At 44.2% G+C, this 18,039-nt stretch overlaps 1 protein-coding gene across 1 annotated transcript in view; it reads left to right on the forward strand.

Annotated features, from left to right (window-relative positions):
* The first annotated feature begins 5,450 nt into the window (after window positions 1-5,450).
* The window catches only part of LOC306877833 (syntaxin-12-like), a 194,288-nt gene continuing 181,699 nt past the window's right edge, over window positions 5,451-18,039 (forward strand). Inside the window, exon 1 of the mRNA XM_079429818.1 lies at window positions 5,451-5,513. Coding sequence (XP_079285944.1) covers window positions 5,460-5,513 — 54 coding nt within the window. The 5' untranslated portion in view covers window positions 5,451-5,459. The remainder of the gene's footprint in view (window positions 5,514-18,039) is intronic.

Raw genomic sequence — 18,039 nt, forward strand, 5'->3', positions numbered from 1 at the left:
CAACCAATTTGTTCAAAAATGCGTATTTATTTAGGAACACTCATAAAGACGAATGAAACAAGTCTTTATAAGTGAGTCATTGAATCATTCAGTAAACGTTTGTTCAAAAACACTTGTATATTATTTAATTCTATTTTATTTTATGTATGTAAATAATTACAATAATAAATGTTATTCTATTTAAATTTGAAGCTGAGAATCAAACATTCCCTTTCAGTCAGTCACGTTCGACGTTACGTCATATTAATTGACGTAAATGGGATCTTGCCCGAGAGCCCAATCAAGGCAAGGCAAGGCAAGTTTATTTATATAGCACATTTCATACACAGTGGTAATTCAAAGTGCTTTACATAAAAGAAAGTGAAAGACATTTAAAATCAATAAAAACATGGAAATAAAAATAATAAAAACAAAGAATTTTAAAATGATATAGAAAATGATTTAAAATAAATTTAAAGAAAATGATTATACATAAAATGTATTGCAGTCAGTTCGGACATATAGCACAGTGCTCATTCAACAAATGCACAGTTAAACAGATGAGTTTTGAGTCTTGATTTAAATGTGGCTAATGTTTTAGCACATCTGATCTCTTCTGGAAGCTGGTTCCAACTGCGGGCCGCATAATAGCTAAAAGCAGACTCCCCTTGTTTTGTGTGAACCCTTGGTATTTCTAACTGACTCGATCCTAATGATCTGAGTGGTCTGTTTGGTTTATATTCAGTGAGCATATCAGCAATATATTTATACAATCACCTTCGAGTGTTAACAAAGCAATCCAATGACAATTGGCGTGCGTGCTTTGCATCGCGCACCCTGCCCCGCAGCGCAGGTATAAAAGGAGAGCGTGTGCAGGTGCACATCAGCTTTTTGCTTCGGAGCCAAGCCTTTTCAGCGAATCTCCGAAAGTGTTTCCAGAAAGCAAGTCTCAGTGTTGGAGTTGCGGTGCGTCAGCGGGGGTTGCTGTCCAGTGCTGCTGCTTCTCTCACGGCGTGCTGCAGCCCATCAAACTGTGGTCGCACTGCGACCTCCCTTGGGCGCTTCAGCGCTTTCTCTGAAAGAGTGTTTCTAAAAGAGCAATATCTAAAAGAGCTCCATGAGCGACAGGCGTCTTTTTAAAGATGGCTTCCCGCTCGTGCGTTTCTGGATTTGGTCGCTTCCTGGCTTTGTCTGACAGGCACGATCGATGTGTATTATGCTTGGGCTATAAGCACGCTGAGGCAGCGCTCGTGGATGATAAATGTTCTCATTGCGGGAACATGACCATCGCTATGTTGTGGTCCAGATACCTCCTCGTCAAACGAGGGGGTATCCCCCTTGCCATGCCCCATTCTAGTTCCTCCGTTTCTAACCAGCGGAGGGCTACTGCGACTCATGGTCAGGGTGATCTGACGATTATGGTGAGAGCTTCTGCCACGTGCGTCTCCGCGGGCCTCTCATTCCTCCTGCACTTCGCTTCCTCCGGTGTTCCCCGACGAGCTGGCTGGGTCCTCAGACAGGTCGGGGTCCAGCATCTCGTTTGGAGCACCAATGGACGACAGGATGTTGATCGCTGCATCGAGGGACGAGCTAGGCTCTCGAGATGAGGATTCGGCTACGCTGCCTCCGTCGGGAAGAGCGGAGTTGCTCGAGTCAGATCTAGAGGTGAGCGCTATGCTTGCCTGGGCCGCCGAAAGCGTCGGGCTGCACTGGAGACCTCCTCCTTCTCCCGAATGCTCGAGGCTGGATGACTGGTTCCTGGGGGTGATCGCTGGCAGACGCCTCCAGTTCCATTCTTCCCGGAGGTGCATCAGGAGGTGACTATGTCTTGGAAGGTACTTTTCCTGCCTGAAACAGACCTAGCGCTTCCTCCGTCCTGACCACCCTCGATGGTGGAGAGGCCTAAAGGTATGTGGAGATCCCCCGAGTCGAGCGCGCTATTGCGATGCAGGTCTGTCTGCAAGGCGCTGCCGCCTGGCGGGGTAATCCACGCCTTCCGTCCAGGGCCTGTAAATTCTCATCCACATTAACGGCCAAGCCTTCCAGTGTTGCTGGACAGGCCGTTTCTGCCCTGCACACCATGGCCCTCCTGCGGGTCTACCTGGCTAAGGCATTGAAGCAGCTGCACGAGGGTGGTACTGACCCAGGTGTGTTGCAGGAACTGCGCACGGTGACGAAAGTCACAGCGCGGGCCCTGGATCAGACGATGTCCATATTAGTGGTCCAGGAGCGGCACCTATGGCTGACCCTGGCAGATATGAGGGAGGCTCTTGGACTCCCAGATCTCCCAGGCCGGCCTATTCGGCGAAGCGGTGGAGGGCTTTTCCCAACAGTTCTCCGCCATACAGAAGCAGACGGAGGCGTTTCATCACATCCTGCCCCAGTGGTCCACTGCTGTCTCCACCTCCCCGCCGGCTGCAGTCCCTCCGCCTGCTCATCGCCCTCTTGCTGCCTCCACCACAGGCAAGCGACGTCCCTGAGACGGGCAACCCGGAGTCTTTGGATCCTGCTCTTCAAGAGATGGTGACCGCACCACTCCTTCCTCCAGAGGAGGGTTGGGTGGAGGATCTTTTGTTTCCTTTTTGTTCTGTTTCCGCCCAAAACCTCAAAAAAAGAGATGTTTCCTTTCTCTCCGGGTCCCAAGAGGGCGAGGATGGCAGTGCAAGAGACACAGTCTCCACACTCCCGTCCCCCTCTCCTTTCGCCAGTGGGCAGCAGGGTCTGGTTCGAGGACGCAATGCCTCCTCACATGCCCCCTGCCCAGCCTTGGAGCCAGGTAAGTGTCGCACCGCGCACTCAGACCCCAATCTGGGATGCACTACCTTCTGGGTCGGGTCCCTGTGTTCCACTTCGCTGCCCCACTGCGGGTGCATCGGTGGTTCCCCTAGTCCCGCTTGCTCGCTCTCTGTCGGCCTGGTTAGCACTCCCTAGACCATCTCGCTGGCTCACAAGGACCATGCGATTCAGTTCGCCCGGTGCCCTCCCAATTTCAGGGGCATTCGGTTCACCTCTCTGCTGAACAAAATGCTCCTGTCTTGCGTGCAAAGATCACGATCCTGCTGGCGAAGGAAGCGATACAGCAGGTCCCTCCAGCCAAGATGAGGTCAGGGTTTTACAGCCCTTACTTCATCATACCCAACAAAGGCGGTGGGTTACGACCAATCTTGGACCTGCGCATTCTAAGCCGGGACCTTCACAAGCTCCCATTCAGGATGCTGACGCAGAAACACATCTTTCAATGCATCCGTCCTTTCGATTGGTTCGCAGCGATTGACCTGAAGGACGCATACTTTCATGTCTCGATCCTCCCTCGAAACAGACCGTTTCTCCGCTTTGCGTTCGAAAGGCGAGCATACACCTTGTGTGTTCACCAAGGTCGTGGAGGCAGCCCTTGTTCCATTAAGGAAAAGAGGCATTCGCATCCTCAACTACCTCGACCACTGGCTCATACTGGCCCAGTCTCGAGCACATATGTGCGAACACAGGGACACGGTGCTCAGTCACCTCAGCCGGTTGGGGCTTCGGGTCAACTAGGAGAAGAGCAAACTCTCCCCTATGCAGAGGATCCCTTTTCGCGGTATGGAGCTGGACTTGGTCAACCTCAAAGCATGTTTCTCAATAGAATGTGCAGAGTCTTTCCAGCGCAAGAGGGCGGTTTCAGAGGCTCCTGGGGCATATGGCATCTGCAGCCGCTGTTACGCCACTGGGTTTGCTTCATATGAGACTTCTTCAGCGTTGGCTTCACGACCGGGTCCCGAGATGGGCATGGCCAGGTCCCAGTCACCCCGTCCTGTCGTCAGACCTTTAGCCCGTGGTTGGATCTTGCTTTTCTTTGGGCAGGAGTTCCCCTAGTGCAAGTGTCCAGGCATGTTGTTGTATCAACGGATGCCTCTGCCATGGGTTGGGGAGCCATGTGCAAAGGGCATGCAGCTGCGGGGCTCTGGACAGGGCCCCGACTGCAGTGGCATATCAACTGCCTTGAGTTGCTAGCAGTATGGCTTGCTCTGCGCTGCTTCAAATCGCTCACCCCACAGCCAGAGTTGCTGTATCACCGCTGAACGGCCGGGGCACATCATTTCGGCTCCTCAGCGAAAAAAACTATGTGCATCTGCACGTGCTCTACTTTTATACTTTATACTTTTTAGTTTTTTTTGTCGCTGGGTACGCGACAAAAAAACTAAAATTGTTTTCTCAAGATGGCGCCGCTTATGGCAGCTATGGTGCTTTGCTATCCAGTTGTTTTAATGTTTTTGTTTGTTTTCCTGTTGTTTTGTTTCTCAAACACGATCAGTTTTATGAGAGAAGAACTGCTGAACATTCGGCAGAACACACCACAAAATCTCCTACCAGTTTTCGATTATTCTGATGTTTTGCTGGACATAGTAGTTGGCGGAGCGGCGGCGCTGTTCAGACGCTTCAGGACACGCAGACGGGGGAAGCGAGCCGGTGTGCTCGTGAAGCTCAGACAGCGCGGATTTAGAATGCCGTTGCCTAGCATCCATCTGGCGAATCTCCGCTGTCTACCCAACAAAACAGACAAACTCCTTCTGCTCTCCCAGACAAATAAGGATTTCTCAAACTCTGCTGCTCTGTGTTTTAAGGAAACCTGGCTGAATGACGCCATTCCAGACAGCATGCTTCATCTGCCGAGCTTTCAGCTGATCAGAGTATATTGTGACGCAGAATCAATGGGGAAATCGCGCGGCGGCAGGGCATGCTTCTACATCAATGAGAGGTGGTGTACAGATGTAACAGTGTTAAAGAAGATGTGCTGTTCAGATTCCACTCGCCGCGGGAGTTTAGCTCATTCATTCTCGTGAGTGTTTACATTCCTCCGCAAGTGCACGTGAGCTCAGCTTTACAGAAACTCGCTGATCCGATCACAGACACAGAACAACAACACCCACACTCTGTTTTAATCATTCTTGGGGACTTTAATCAAGCAAATCTCTCACGTGAACTGCCAAAATACAGACAGCATGTTACATGTCCTGCCAGAGAAAGTAATATACTGGTCCATTGTTACACCACAATAAAGAATGCATATCACTGTGTTCCACGGGCAGCTTTGGGGCTCTCTGATCACTGCCTGGTTCATCTTATACCAACCTACCTACCTGCCACCAGTCTGGACGAGCTCACAGAGACTGTAACTTCATATATCAGTTACTGCGAGGAACAGGCCAGGAACACACTGAATAAGGAGATTAGAGTGGCTAAAAGGACCTACGCTTAAAAGCTGGAAGATCAGTTCACTTCCAATGACTCCGCTTCAGTATGGAAAGGCCTGAAAGCCATCACCAAATACAGGACACCATCCCCCAGCACTGAGGTGAATCAACAACTTGCTGAAGAGCTGAATGAGTTTTATTGTAGATTTGAAACCCCCCACACCCGTCCTGACCATCTCTCTACACAACCGTTAACACCTCCAGCAACCCCCCACTACCCCACTCCTGTACTTCAGATCAGTGAAGAAGATGTGCGACAGGTCTTCAGGAAGAACAAGAGAAGGAAGTCATCAAGCCCAGATGGTGTGACACCAGCCTGCTTGGAAACCTGTGCTGACCAGCTGGCTCCCATCTTCACACAGATCTTCAATAGATCTCTGGAGTTGTATGAAATCACTTCCTGCTTCAAACTCTCCACCATCATCCCTGTTCCAAAGAAACCCAAGATAACAGGATTTAATGACTACAGACATGTGGCTCTAACGTCTGTCGTCATGAAGTCATTTGAAAAACTGGTTCTGGCTTATCTGAAGGACATCACTGGACACGTAATGTACCCTCTGCAGTTTGCATACCGAGCAAACCGGTCCGTGGATGATGCAGTCAACATGGGACTGCATTAAATCCTGCAACACCTGGACAAATCGGGGACTTATGTGAGGATCCTGTTTGTGGACTTTAGTTCGGCCTTCAACACCATCATACCTACACTCCTCCAGACCAAACTAACCCAGCTCTCTGCCCCTAGCTCTATCTTTCAGTGGATCACCAGCTTTCTGACAGTTAAGCAGCAACTAGTGAGACTGGGAAAATTCATGTCAAACAGCCGCTCCACCAACACTGGTGCCCCTCAGGGATGCGTTCTCTCCCCACTGCTCTTCTCCCTGTACACCAACGACTGCACATCTAAAGACCTCTCTGTCAAGCTCCTGAAGTTTGCAGATGACAGCATACTCATCGGCCTCATCCAGGATGGTGACGAGTCTGCCTACAGACAGGAGGTTAAAGAGCTGGCTGTCTAGTACAGTCTAAACAACCTGGAGCTCAACACGCTCAAAATAGTGGAAATTATTATGGACTTCAGGAGAAACCCTCCTGCACGCTCCTATTAAATTGTCTTAAATGTTAAATTATCTTAGTAATAGTAACACATACTGCCTAGGCTGAATCATGAAGTCATCTTCTTTAACTCAAGACCGTACCCTCGGCCGGGCGGATTCCATGCCGAGCAGGAAACAGAAAACAGCCCAGATGACATATATTTTCCCCCATCCTTTTGCCAACCCCCCTCCCAGTTAGTCACACACCACCACGCCAGCACTGCCTCTGGCACACAGGAGCTGGAGCACACATACACACACACACACACACACACACACACACACACATAGTCTCTCTCTCGCATAAACCCGTAGACAGGGAGACTGTTGCTTTGAATACGACGCAGCATTATCATTAACATGCAATACAGCTGAGGGAGGGATGTATCAATTATATGGATTTCTCATACATGGATTTTGTTTTGTGCACACAATAGTCTCACTTGCTGACCATGTTTTATGTGCACAACCTCTTGTTACCGATTGCACCTGGTTTGCCAGAACAGAAGCAGGAAAAAAAATCCACACACCCTAATTAATGTACCGTGTCAGTAAAGCCTCTTTGCTTGTAGCCTGAAATCTTTCACTACTTAATACAGGATAATTATGCTAAATTCTCCCTCTCTAATAAAGACGAATGTTTTGAAAGAACTGGCAGGCTGAGCATCAGCCCCACTGATGAGAGAATAAGAGACATCTGTGTAATTATTCACTTCTCTTTGTGCAAATGGGATGATTACCTTAACGATCAGACTAATGCCCCTGAACCTACAGTACAGATATATACATGAGCACAATACACAAAAGGTTATCTTGGGGTGGAGCAAAATTTGGCCTTTTTTGTGATTCTGTGGGGTGAGGAATTTTGAAATTATTATTATTATTATTGGATAGTCAGAGCACCTGAGCTTAATAAATCCACGTCTTTCAAAAAAGTACTCATGTAACACGTCAGCAAAAAATGATCACAGTGAAAATAGTGTGTAATATGTCACTGCCTTGCTTCACAAGTGTACAGAAATTGTGCAAACATGATTTCAAATGACTTTACATAGTAATGTCACATTTTCAAGGATTATTTGTTTGAAGTTTTCCCCATGAACTCTTAGTTTGCATTATGTTATGCTGTTCCACTGATTATTCCAGTGTTTTGAGTTTGGTTCCTTGTTCCTTCATTTTTTTCAACTTCTCCTTTGACTTCTTGCAACTGTTACAAATACATATTGTGTCCAACCTTGCATAGTTAAAAAAAAAATAGCAGTGATAATGGATCTAATAGACTGCTGCAGGGATTATGTATTTTTGTACAGGTACATCTAAAAAAATTAGAATATCGTGAAAAACTTCATTTTTTTGTAACTTATTTCAAAAAGTTAAACTTTCATATATATTTTAGATTCATTACATGTAAAGTAAGACATTTAAAAAAAATGTTTTATTTTATAGATGTTTTATTAGAGCTTACAGCTCATGAGTCAAAATCCAGTATCTCAAAATATTTGAATATTTCCTAAGATCAATCAAAAAAAAAGATTTGCAAAGCAGAAAAGTTCAAGTTCTTTAAAGTATTCTCATTTATGCACTCAATACTTTGTCAGGGCTCCTTTAGCAGAAACTCCAGCATCAGTGAGGAATGGCATGGAAGCGATCAGCCTGTGGCTCTGCAGAGGCACTATTAAGCCTCCAGCTCATCTGTATTGTTGGATCGACTGTTTCTCATCTTTCTCTTGAACATATACCATAGATTCTATATTCCAAGCACAGTAATATCATGGTCAGCAAACCTCATGGAAGTGGTTTTGGCACTGTGGGCAGGTGCTAAAGTCCTGCTGGAAAAGCAAATCAGCATCTCCATAAAGCTTGTCAGCAGATGGAAGCATAAAGTGCTCCAAAATCTCTTGGTAGACGGCTGCATTGACTCTGGACTTGATAAAACAAAATAGATTAATACCAGCAGACGTCACGGCACCCCAAATCATCACTGACTGTGGAAACTTCAAACTGGACTTCAAGCAGCTTGGGTTCTGTGCCTCTCCAGTCTTCCTCCAGACTCCAGACATTGATTTCCAAATGAAATGCAAAATTTAAATTTATCTGAAAAGAGGACTTTGGACCACTGAGCAACAGTCCAGTTCTTTTTCTCCTTAGCCCAGGTAAGATGCTTCTGACGTTGTTTCTGTTACAGAAGTGGCTTGGTAGCCCTTTTCCTGAAGACATCTGAGCTTGGTGACTCTTGATGCACTGACTCCAGCTTCAATCCACTCCTTGTGAAGCTTTCCCAAGTGTTTGAATCAGCTTAGCTTGACAGTATTTTCAAGCTTGCGGTCATCCCTGTTGCTTGTGCACCTTTTCCTACCCAATTTCTTCCTTCCAGTCAACTTTGCATTTAATATGCTTTGATACAGCACTCTGTGAACAGCCACTCCTTTCAGTAATGACCTTATGCGACTTACCCTCTTTGTGGAGGGTGTCAATGATTGTCTTCTGGAGCATTGCCAAGTCAGCTGTCTTCCCCATTATTGTGGTTTCAAAGAACAAGATATAACCTGAATTCATACTGTAGAGATGGTCGTTTAATGAAACTCAAATATAAATATTCTAATATATTGCAATACTTTCATGAGCTCTAAGCTCTAATCATCAAAATTAAAAAAAATAAAAAACTTTTGAAATGTCTTACTTGTTATTAATGTAAAATATATATGAAAATTTCACTTTTTGAAATACGTTACAAAAAAATCAAAGTTTTTCACGATATTCAAATTTTTTTAATAGTTAATTTTAGATGTGCCTGTAGACCCTGGTTCCTCTGACAACAAGCCAATAGGATTTTTCCACTTGCTTTTGAATTACTGCAAGGAATAAGCTTTGTCACCAACAAATATTTCTTAGCAGCCAATTCACGCTGCACAGAAAAACGCCAAAAAACTCCAAGAAACAAGTTGGCCATTGGATTAAGTATTTTATGAAAAATAACTCTCATGTTCACACTGCCCCAACAGACACCAACAAACGCTGACTGAACATGTTCAGTCCAGTCGGGTGAAAACAATCTCCGACCAATGGTAACAGACACACGGATCCAACAAAACATTTGTCTGGCATTTGTCCGTGTGGTGTGAATTGGCCTTTACATGTACACTAAAATAGTTCTTACATGTTTTGTTCATCATGATATTCTTCACAAATAAACAACATTTTTATGAATTTTGAAGTCTATATTCCCTGAAGTAAAAAGCTGAAGTTAGTCTGTAAACAAACTACACCTCAGTCGCACGACTTCAACATCATCACCATCACTAAGTTTCTGAAAGGCTGTATGTTCCTCCCTGCAAACGTTATATCACTGCTGGGGATACACCAAGTCCGTGTGTGGTCTGCATGAGAGCAGAGCACACAGAGTCAGCTCTCGCGGCCGCTTTGTGAGCATTTGTCACTGCATATGCTTGCTCTTGGAAAGCTCTCTTTGAGGAGTGATCTCTGAGCTCCATGGAAATGCTGGCTGTGGTTGACCCTATCTGACATGGAAAAAAAAAAAAAGGGAAAAGATAGGGTCTTTCTCATGGATGCCTCACTTGCGCCTTCTGGCCTGTTCGGCGACACCATCAATTCCGTCATCGACAGGTACCGGGAGACCTGTAAACAAGCCACGGCGTTCCAGCGGGTCCTCCCTCGCCGATCTCTAGCTCAGGGGGCTGCTGGGCGGGAGCAGCCCTCGCCGTGTGCCAGCTCCTCATACAGAGAGGCACAAAAACAGAGAGCTGCTCACTCGTGCCCCCCTGGGACCTCTAAGACTAAGCTGGATCTGCGGACCGTACTTCAGTCTAAGAGGTCCTCGTCCAAGAAGCCCTGACGAGCATGGCCCAGGGCTTACGAGGGCCGGCCCCTCTGGGGAAGAGCAGGTTACACCTCATTATACGGTATCCGTCTCCCCCCAGTGCCCTCGGAAGACCAGTCTTCCAACCTTGCCAGAGTTCCAGGGCGCAGCTGGCTCCAGAGAGCGCTTCTCTCAGTTATTTCCGTCCGGAAACGTAGTGGAGCTGAGAAGCTCGCCACCCCTGCGGGGGTCTCTAGAGTAGCTAATTTGGCCGTCTCCTGCCGGTCCTCCGCTTCAGGGCACCGAGCTAGAAGCTCTAGGTACACCAGAGGCCAGTCTGGAGAGACTGGTTCCCTCAGTAGGCACTTGGCGATGTGGGAGCCCATGCCAAGTGTGTCTCATTGGGTCCTGCCTGGCAAGCTCTGGTTTTACCAGTCTAGTCTTCCTAGGAATGACGCAGGTCTGAGGACCGTCGTTTCAATAGGAGGCTTTGGCTGAGACAGTCCTGATGCTATGGCCCAGGACTTATGAGGACAGGCCCCTCTGGGGACGAGTGGGTTACACCTCATTATACGGTGTCCGTCTCCCCCCAGTGCCCTCAGTAGACCAATCTGCCAACCCTGCCAGAGTTCCAGGGGGCAGCTGGCTCCAGCGAGCGCTTCTCTCAGTTATTTCCACCCGGAAACGTAGCGGAGCTGAGAAGCTCGCCACCCCTGCGGGGATCTCTAGAGCTCCTAGTTCGGCCGTCTCCTGTCGGTCCTCCGCTTCAGGGCACCGAGCTAGCAGCTCTAGGTTCTCCAGAGGCCAGTCAAAAGAGACTGGTTCCCTTAGTAGACCATCTGGCAGCGTGGAAACTACTGCCAAATGTGTCTCAGTGGGTCCTGCACACTGTAGAGAAAGGCTATCGTATTCAGTTTGGTTCTCCTCCGCTGCCTTTCAACGGGGTGATTCCCACTCTGGTGGGCCCCGAGCAGGCTCTTGTCATGGAACAGGAAGTAGACACTCTCTTGAGGAAGGAGGCCATCGAGGTGGTCCCTCCTCATGAAAGAGAGTCCGGGTTCTACAGCCGGTACTTCATTGTTCCAAAGAAGGATGGAGGGTTTCCCATTTTAGATCTGCATTAGTTGAACCGCTCAGTCAGCAGACTGAAGTTTAAGATGCTCAAACAGGTCGTGTCTCAGATCAGGTCCGAGGACTGGTTTGTCACGATCGATCTAAAAGGACGCACACTTCCACGCCTCCACCCTTCCCACTCACGAGAAGTCCCTGAGGTTTGCTTTGGGGGCAAAGCTTACCAATATCGGGTTCTTCCCTTTGGCCTTGCACTCTCACCCCACACTTTTACATCAACGATTGGTTGATTCTAGCTCAATCGGAGCGCCTGGCGATTCGACATCAAGGTGTCGTTCTCGCGCACTTGAAAGAGCTGGGGTTGAGACTTAACGCCAAGAAAAGTGTGCTTCTCCAGTACAGAGAACCACTTATCTAGGCATGGTGTGGGATCAGACCACGATGCAGGCACGCTCGGATTGAGTCGATCCTCACGTCAGTCAAGAGAGTGAAAGAAGGCCGGTCACTCACTGTCAAGCAGTTTCAAAAACTGCTGGGTCTGATGGCAGCTGCATCCAACGTATATCTATTGGCCTCCTGTACATGAGACCCCTTACAGTATTGGTTCAAAACCAAGGGGGGGGTTCTCCCCGAGGGCAAACCCACTTCGCATTCAAGGTCATGCGGCGATGCATACATGCCTTAGACATGTGGATACGTCCTTGGTTCTCGTCTCAGGGCCCAGGGTTGGGAGCTCCTGGTCGCCGCGTAATGCTAGCGACAGACACATCCCTCACCGGTTGGGGAGCTGACATGAGTGGCCACCCTGCCTGCGGTCTGTGGAGTGGTCGCCGTCTCACATGGCACATCAACTGCCTGGAGATGCTGGCCATGTTTCGAGTACTCAAACACTTTCTCCCAGACCTAAGAGACCACCATGTGTTGGTGTCCAAGAGAGCAGACATCCTGTCGAGGCAGGGGCCGAGGCCCGGGGTCATCCAGCTCCAATGGGACTGGATGGTATGGTACAGACTTGGCCGAGGCTTCCACCGCATGTGCTTTTATGCTTCCTGGTCGATTATGTCACCCACCCGTGACGTCTCATCCCTTACATTGGACAGATTACACATGTGATTCAGAGCGTGGTCACGCTGAAGACGTTCCCCTAGCGTTTCGACGCAGCGTCTCGTTCCCTTCAGGGAACCAAGGTTTCATACGTAACCTGAGACATTTTTTTATTGGCATGTATGGTTCCATAAAGAACCTATAACATCAATGGAACCATTCCATTCCACAAAAGGTTCTTTATAGTGATAAAATAATTTTCACACCAAGAAAAACATATTTCAAGAACTGTTCACTGAATGGTGAACCAGCTAATCAAGCGGTGCCTCTGAAATTGCATACTGAGTAGGTACACATAGTACACATTTTTATATAAACTTACTTTGCGACCATTGAAAAAGTATGTTTTTCATATACTATGATTTCATACATATTATTCTTTTGGCATATTGTTAAGGGGATATAATATAGTAGGGAAGTATTAAATATTTTTCCACAGAGGTCTTCAGGATGACTTTAAAATAGCCGGCAGGTGTGTTGGAGCAGGTTGGAACTACACTTAGCAGGATAGTGGGTGTTCAGGAGCAGGGTTAAAAACATGTTCTATTGCATCGCTGCAAATTCCCCATTTGGAATGTTTATTTTTAATAGTGTTTAATTATATAGGTGCCATAAACAACAAGAATGTCATTATGTTCAGTGTCTTTGCACTATAATCAAATCACCATGAAATCGAGTGTGACTGTTTCACTAAGTGAAAGTGTCATTCCCGGGTTTTTCTCAGCACAAAACACTCCACACTCCAGGTCTATCCCCACTCCTGCTAGGTGAGAAGGAGATGACAGAGAAGCAGAAATTGAAGTTTCTCCGCAGGTGGGAGCCCACGCAGCTACGCTTTGACACTTGTCTGCAGGCTAAATATAACCGCTTGTTAGCCGAGCATATATATATCGATCCTTTGGGCTCCTGGCACCTGTCAGAGTGCTTTCTTTCTTCACGTGGTTGACGTGTCACCCTATGCCCAGTGACTCTTATTCACTGTGTGTTCACTGTATGGTCCTTCCCCAGCCCCTGCTGAGGCACTGATATAGATGTTGTCAGCTCTGTCATCTGATCATATGCTGAACGATTCAAGAACACAGAGCCTGATACGTGTGACAAGGCATAAGCATTTCTGTACGGATATGATAGACATCTGTAAAAGTATGCCTTCGCAGTATGAGGTGTGAGACATAGGTCAGCATGTCTGGATGCAAGTAGGTTCTTGCTCAGCTTTTCAAAAACTGCTAAGCTACTTATCAGTTAACAGTAATAACGCTATAGTCTTTGAATTCTATGTGTAGTAGAAATTATTCAGCACCCAGATAACAATACATGTGACTTTACGGAAGTTATACAGAAGTACCAACATAATTATTTATGAAACTCTTTAAATGTTAAAATCTTGAATATGAAACATCTAACCCATACGGCTAAAAAACAAAAACAAAAAAAATAGGGGCAAGAAAATATTTCCTATCTTACAGTAGCCTACATTTAGGCTAAATGGAAATATGGATGGCATAGCCAAGAAATCAGAACTAAATGAATAATGATATAATGATATAAATAATGATGATGATAATGTATTTTCTTGGATTTAAATATACTGTATATCAAAAAATATATTTTTGAATGTTCAATATATTTTCAAAATATACAAAAAGCCAACAAATATTAATAAAACATATTTACGCAAATATATTTTAAAACATTTTAGCAAATACATTTTTAGCCAATTTATTTGTATAATTTAAAATATTTGGTAACACTTTATTTTAAGGAATCATAATACAGAGGTAATTACCTAATAAAGTACTTAGTAGCAATAGTTGTACTTACATGTAAGAAAATATACTTAACATGTAACTAAGTTATTGGACAGCCTGTACTTACAGTTTGTAATTATATAGATGTAATAGGCAACTACTGTTACACATATGTTACAGACAGAGTCTGTTACACAGCTACTTGTACACTTAAGTACAATCTTGATACACTTTATTTTAAGTAGCTTATGCCTGTGTAATATTCTGTAATATTAATGTAATTAGAAAGGTATTACATGTGTTTTAGCTGTGTACTAGTGGGTTAAATCAAACTAAGGTGCAGCTGGATATGTGTACAGTATAGATACACATAAAGTACACTTAAGCACAATCTTGATACACTTTAAGTAGCTTAATTCTGCGTACTTACATTTATAATTACGTTGTATAAAGTCTGCAACACATATGTAACCATCTTGTGGTTAAATAAGTAGCTGTGTAACAGACTCTGTCTGTAACATATGTGTAACAGTAGTTGCCTATTACAGCTATATAATTACAAACTGTAAGTACAGGCTGTTCAATAACTTAGTTACATGGTAAGTACACTTTGTTTCATGTAAGTACAACAGCTACTACTAAGTACTTGATTAGGTTATTACATAATATTTTAAGGTATTATGGACACCTTAAAATAAAGTGTTACCAAATATTTTTAAAAATATATTGCAATATAGCAATGCTACTTTAACACACATATAATAACTACTGCAATATTAAAAAACTATACAAACACAATTTATTCACTTTGTTATGTGGTGTATTATAAGTGGTCTGGTGTTATAGAACTATAAACCTAGTTTACATATTTAATATCATACAAAATAAAACCATAAACGCTAATTAATGTAATTTGTATAATTCATGTATTTTTAATATTTATATGTTAAACTATGCATATTGTTCAACATGTTCCTTTAAAATATGAATGTGTGTTGTGGCCACTTCCTGTTTGATGGTAGCAGTTTTGGAAATCTGTAAACGTAATGCATTACAAGGCAGGGAGATTTCCAATACGGCCCCGCTCCTCTGAAGGTCCCCTTCAGCCTGTAGCTCGCCACACGAGATCAAAGCAGCAAATCGATACGCAAAACACAGGAATACCAGCAAGACGAATGGGCTTTGAATGGGGAAGTGAAGTGGGAAATGGATTTTTAAGTTGGCCTGGAAAGCATTTGCAAGTGGCATTTAAAACAGAGGGGGACTTTAAGGGAGAGGTCGCTCGGGCAGTAAAGAACCTCTCCGCCAAAGTGCTGCATGTCCATTATGATCACATTCATTACACAAGCTTAAGCACCAACACATGCCCTGGCTTGTTGATTTCTAACTAAAGAGAGTAATTGTAGAACTGTGCTTAATGTCAAGTGTCAAGCTTTTATTGAAAGTAATAAATAAGCTTGATAATTGAACCTGCACTGATGGGACTACAAGGTTGTAACTAAATCACAACGCCAATTACCTTATAACAAATTAGCCTCAACCTTGAGAGGATCTAGTGTGAGAAATGGGTCCTAGAAACTTCCAGAACAAACCTGAAAAAGCTCAAAGACATATAAGCTAATGAGGCCGATGACTTTACACATAGTTTTGTAACATGATTGAAGTGACCGGGAATCCAGTGGTATTTAGATTTATTCTCCTCTCGGGGACAAACGTTGGGTTTCATTAGAGCAGGACCCTTCACTTCAATACTGATTCTACTGATAAAAGTTGTATTGATGCTTTCCCTCGCTCATTAGCCCTCTAGCATAGAATGCTAATAGTGTGCTATCCTGTTTGTCCACTTTAATATTGGTGAAGGAGAAAATTAGGTTTCTAGTTGTTACTTCTACTATGAGCACTTTTGGCCCGGCTGATTTTTTTTTCAAAAGTAAACTTTCCTAAAACACACTTTTCACACTCCTAATTGTTTATTTAATTTGTCCACTAACAATGTCCAACATTGTAGGCTATATAACAGAAAATAATTCTGTAATTTCCTTCTTTTCTTTTCTCTGAAAGTAATGACAATTCCCACAGTATCATGCTGAAGCTCATATGATGCACTAGATGAACTAATAAATCGAAATAACTCTCTGAATTCTTTAACATACTAAGGCTAATATAGCATTTTATGTATTCTAAATGCACACAATGATTTTTTTCCCCTACACATTTTGCATACATAGTTTGAACAAATCTCAGTTTGATGTATGAACTGATGCACAATAAATTATATTTACCTTGATTTTCATCCAACTTTGCATCTCATATTTCATCTGAGGCTGCTCTTCAGGAATTCTGCTGATGGTAAACAAAAACATTAACTTCTGAAAAATCTTTGTGGTTGTTGTGAAAATGACACCACAACTATGGGACAGCTTGACAAATGTATATACTGTAAATCATTTTCACACAATAAAAATGGAAATGCCCTGTGTTTATTTCACTCTTTGTTTATTATAGTTAATATTTCATATGATGGATTTTCTTTGTCTGGGACAAGAATAAAACAATCAAATCTATCCAAAAAAGTCATTCGAAAAGTAGTAAATGATGCAGACATGATAGTAGTTTTATAGTTATCTTCACATAAAAGAAAAATAATGAAATCTTATAGTTTTAACAAAAATCAACCCCTGCAACTCCAACCTTTCAGTTTAGTTGTACAGTACATGACATATTGCATTACATCTGTGTTTTTGTATTTTTTATCCATATTTTAGTCAATCTTAAATGCTTTGCCAGGAGTGTGATGGATGTGTCACGTGTGATGTGTGAAACGCATAGCACCATAATGATAAGGTGTGAACACAAGAGAGATTGAAAATGGACAGCGGGACATCCATCACGTCCAGGTGGACATCGGAGCATACAGTCCTCCTGGGCCATTATTTCAAACTTTAAATTCATCCAGAGGTAATTTAACTTTCCATTGTCGCTTTGAGCATTCACGCTGAGTGAGGACTGGATGTAGTTGACACCGAAAAGCTGAAAATTACAAACAGAGTGTGCGAGTGCCAATACCCAGCCGGCGTTCCCAATGAATAAAGTCTTTTGGATTACACCAAGCTCCTGCTGTTCACATTTGCAATTCCAACTCAAATCTGTCTCCACTTTCTCCATGCCCTTGTTTTGATATGAACATGTTTGTAGCCAGATGAGTGTGAGTGTGTATGTGGAATACCAAAATATATGCTGGAGGCGCTTAAGTGATATAAGCACCCCTAATTTTAAGACACAAGCGTGTATAGGTATCGACTCGAAAGTGCTCAGAGTGCTGACTCGGATGCAAATGGTGTTACAGCATAAGTGGGAAAATATGGCCTTCTTTGTAAAAAGCGTTTTAGTAATGTGCTGAGCATCTTCTTATATTTTTGTCTGCGTATCTGCTGAAGAGGTTGGAGAAAATGTGCCCCGTAAGAGGTTTTCTTTGCATCTACCGTATGTCTTGGTGAGAAATGATAATGCGATGTGTGGTATGTGATTTAAGCAGCTTCAGTGTGGCATCAAAGGGAATAAAAGCTCAAGCAAAGCGTATCGCTATTTTATTATTAGCGCTCTCAAAGAGCACACTGGATTCATTAAGTTTTCATTTTCATTCACTTAACGGAAGTTGGAGACTAAGAACATTGTTATTAAATCTTAACCATGACAAAGCCTCCCGTTTAAAAGTGAAGTCAAATAGAAAAACAATCTGCATGCAACTCCTCCACCTAACGCCGAATCAGAAAATATTTTTACCGCCACCCCGAACTGTCTCGTGTCACCTTATTCATCTCTCCGCAAAATTCCCTCTTGGCCCTTCGCTGGACCTAATTCATTATCTTTCACCCACAGAAACAATATCCCAGACTGCCGTCGACAGACATGCTTCTCTCCCCAGGATGTGAGTGGAAGACGGGGACCTCTGCATTAACCTTTCAGCTGGCTCTTTACAGAAACGCTTA

This window comes from Barbus barbus, assembly GCF_936440315.1.
Source record: "Barbus barbus genome assembly, chromosome: 12".
Taxonomy (NCBI): Eukaryota; Metazoa; Chordata; class Actinopteri; order Cypriniformes; family Cyprinidae; genus Barbus; species Barbus barbus.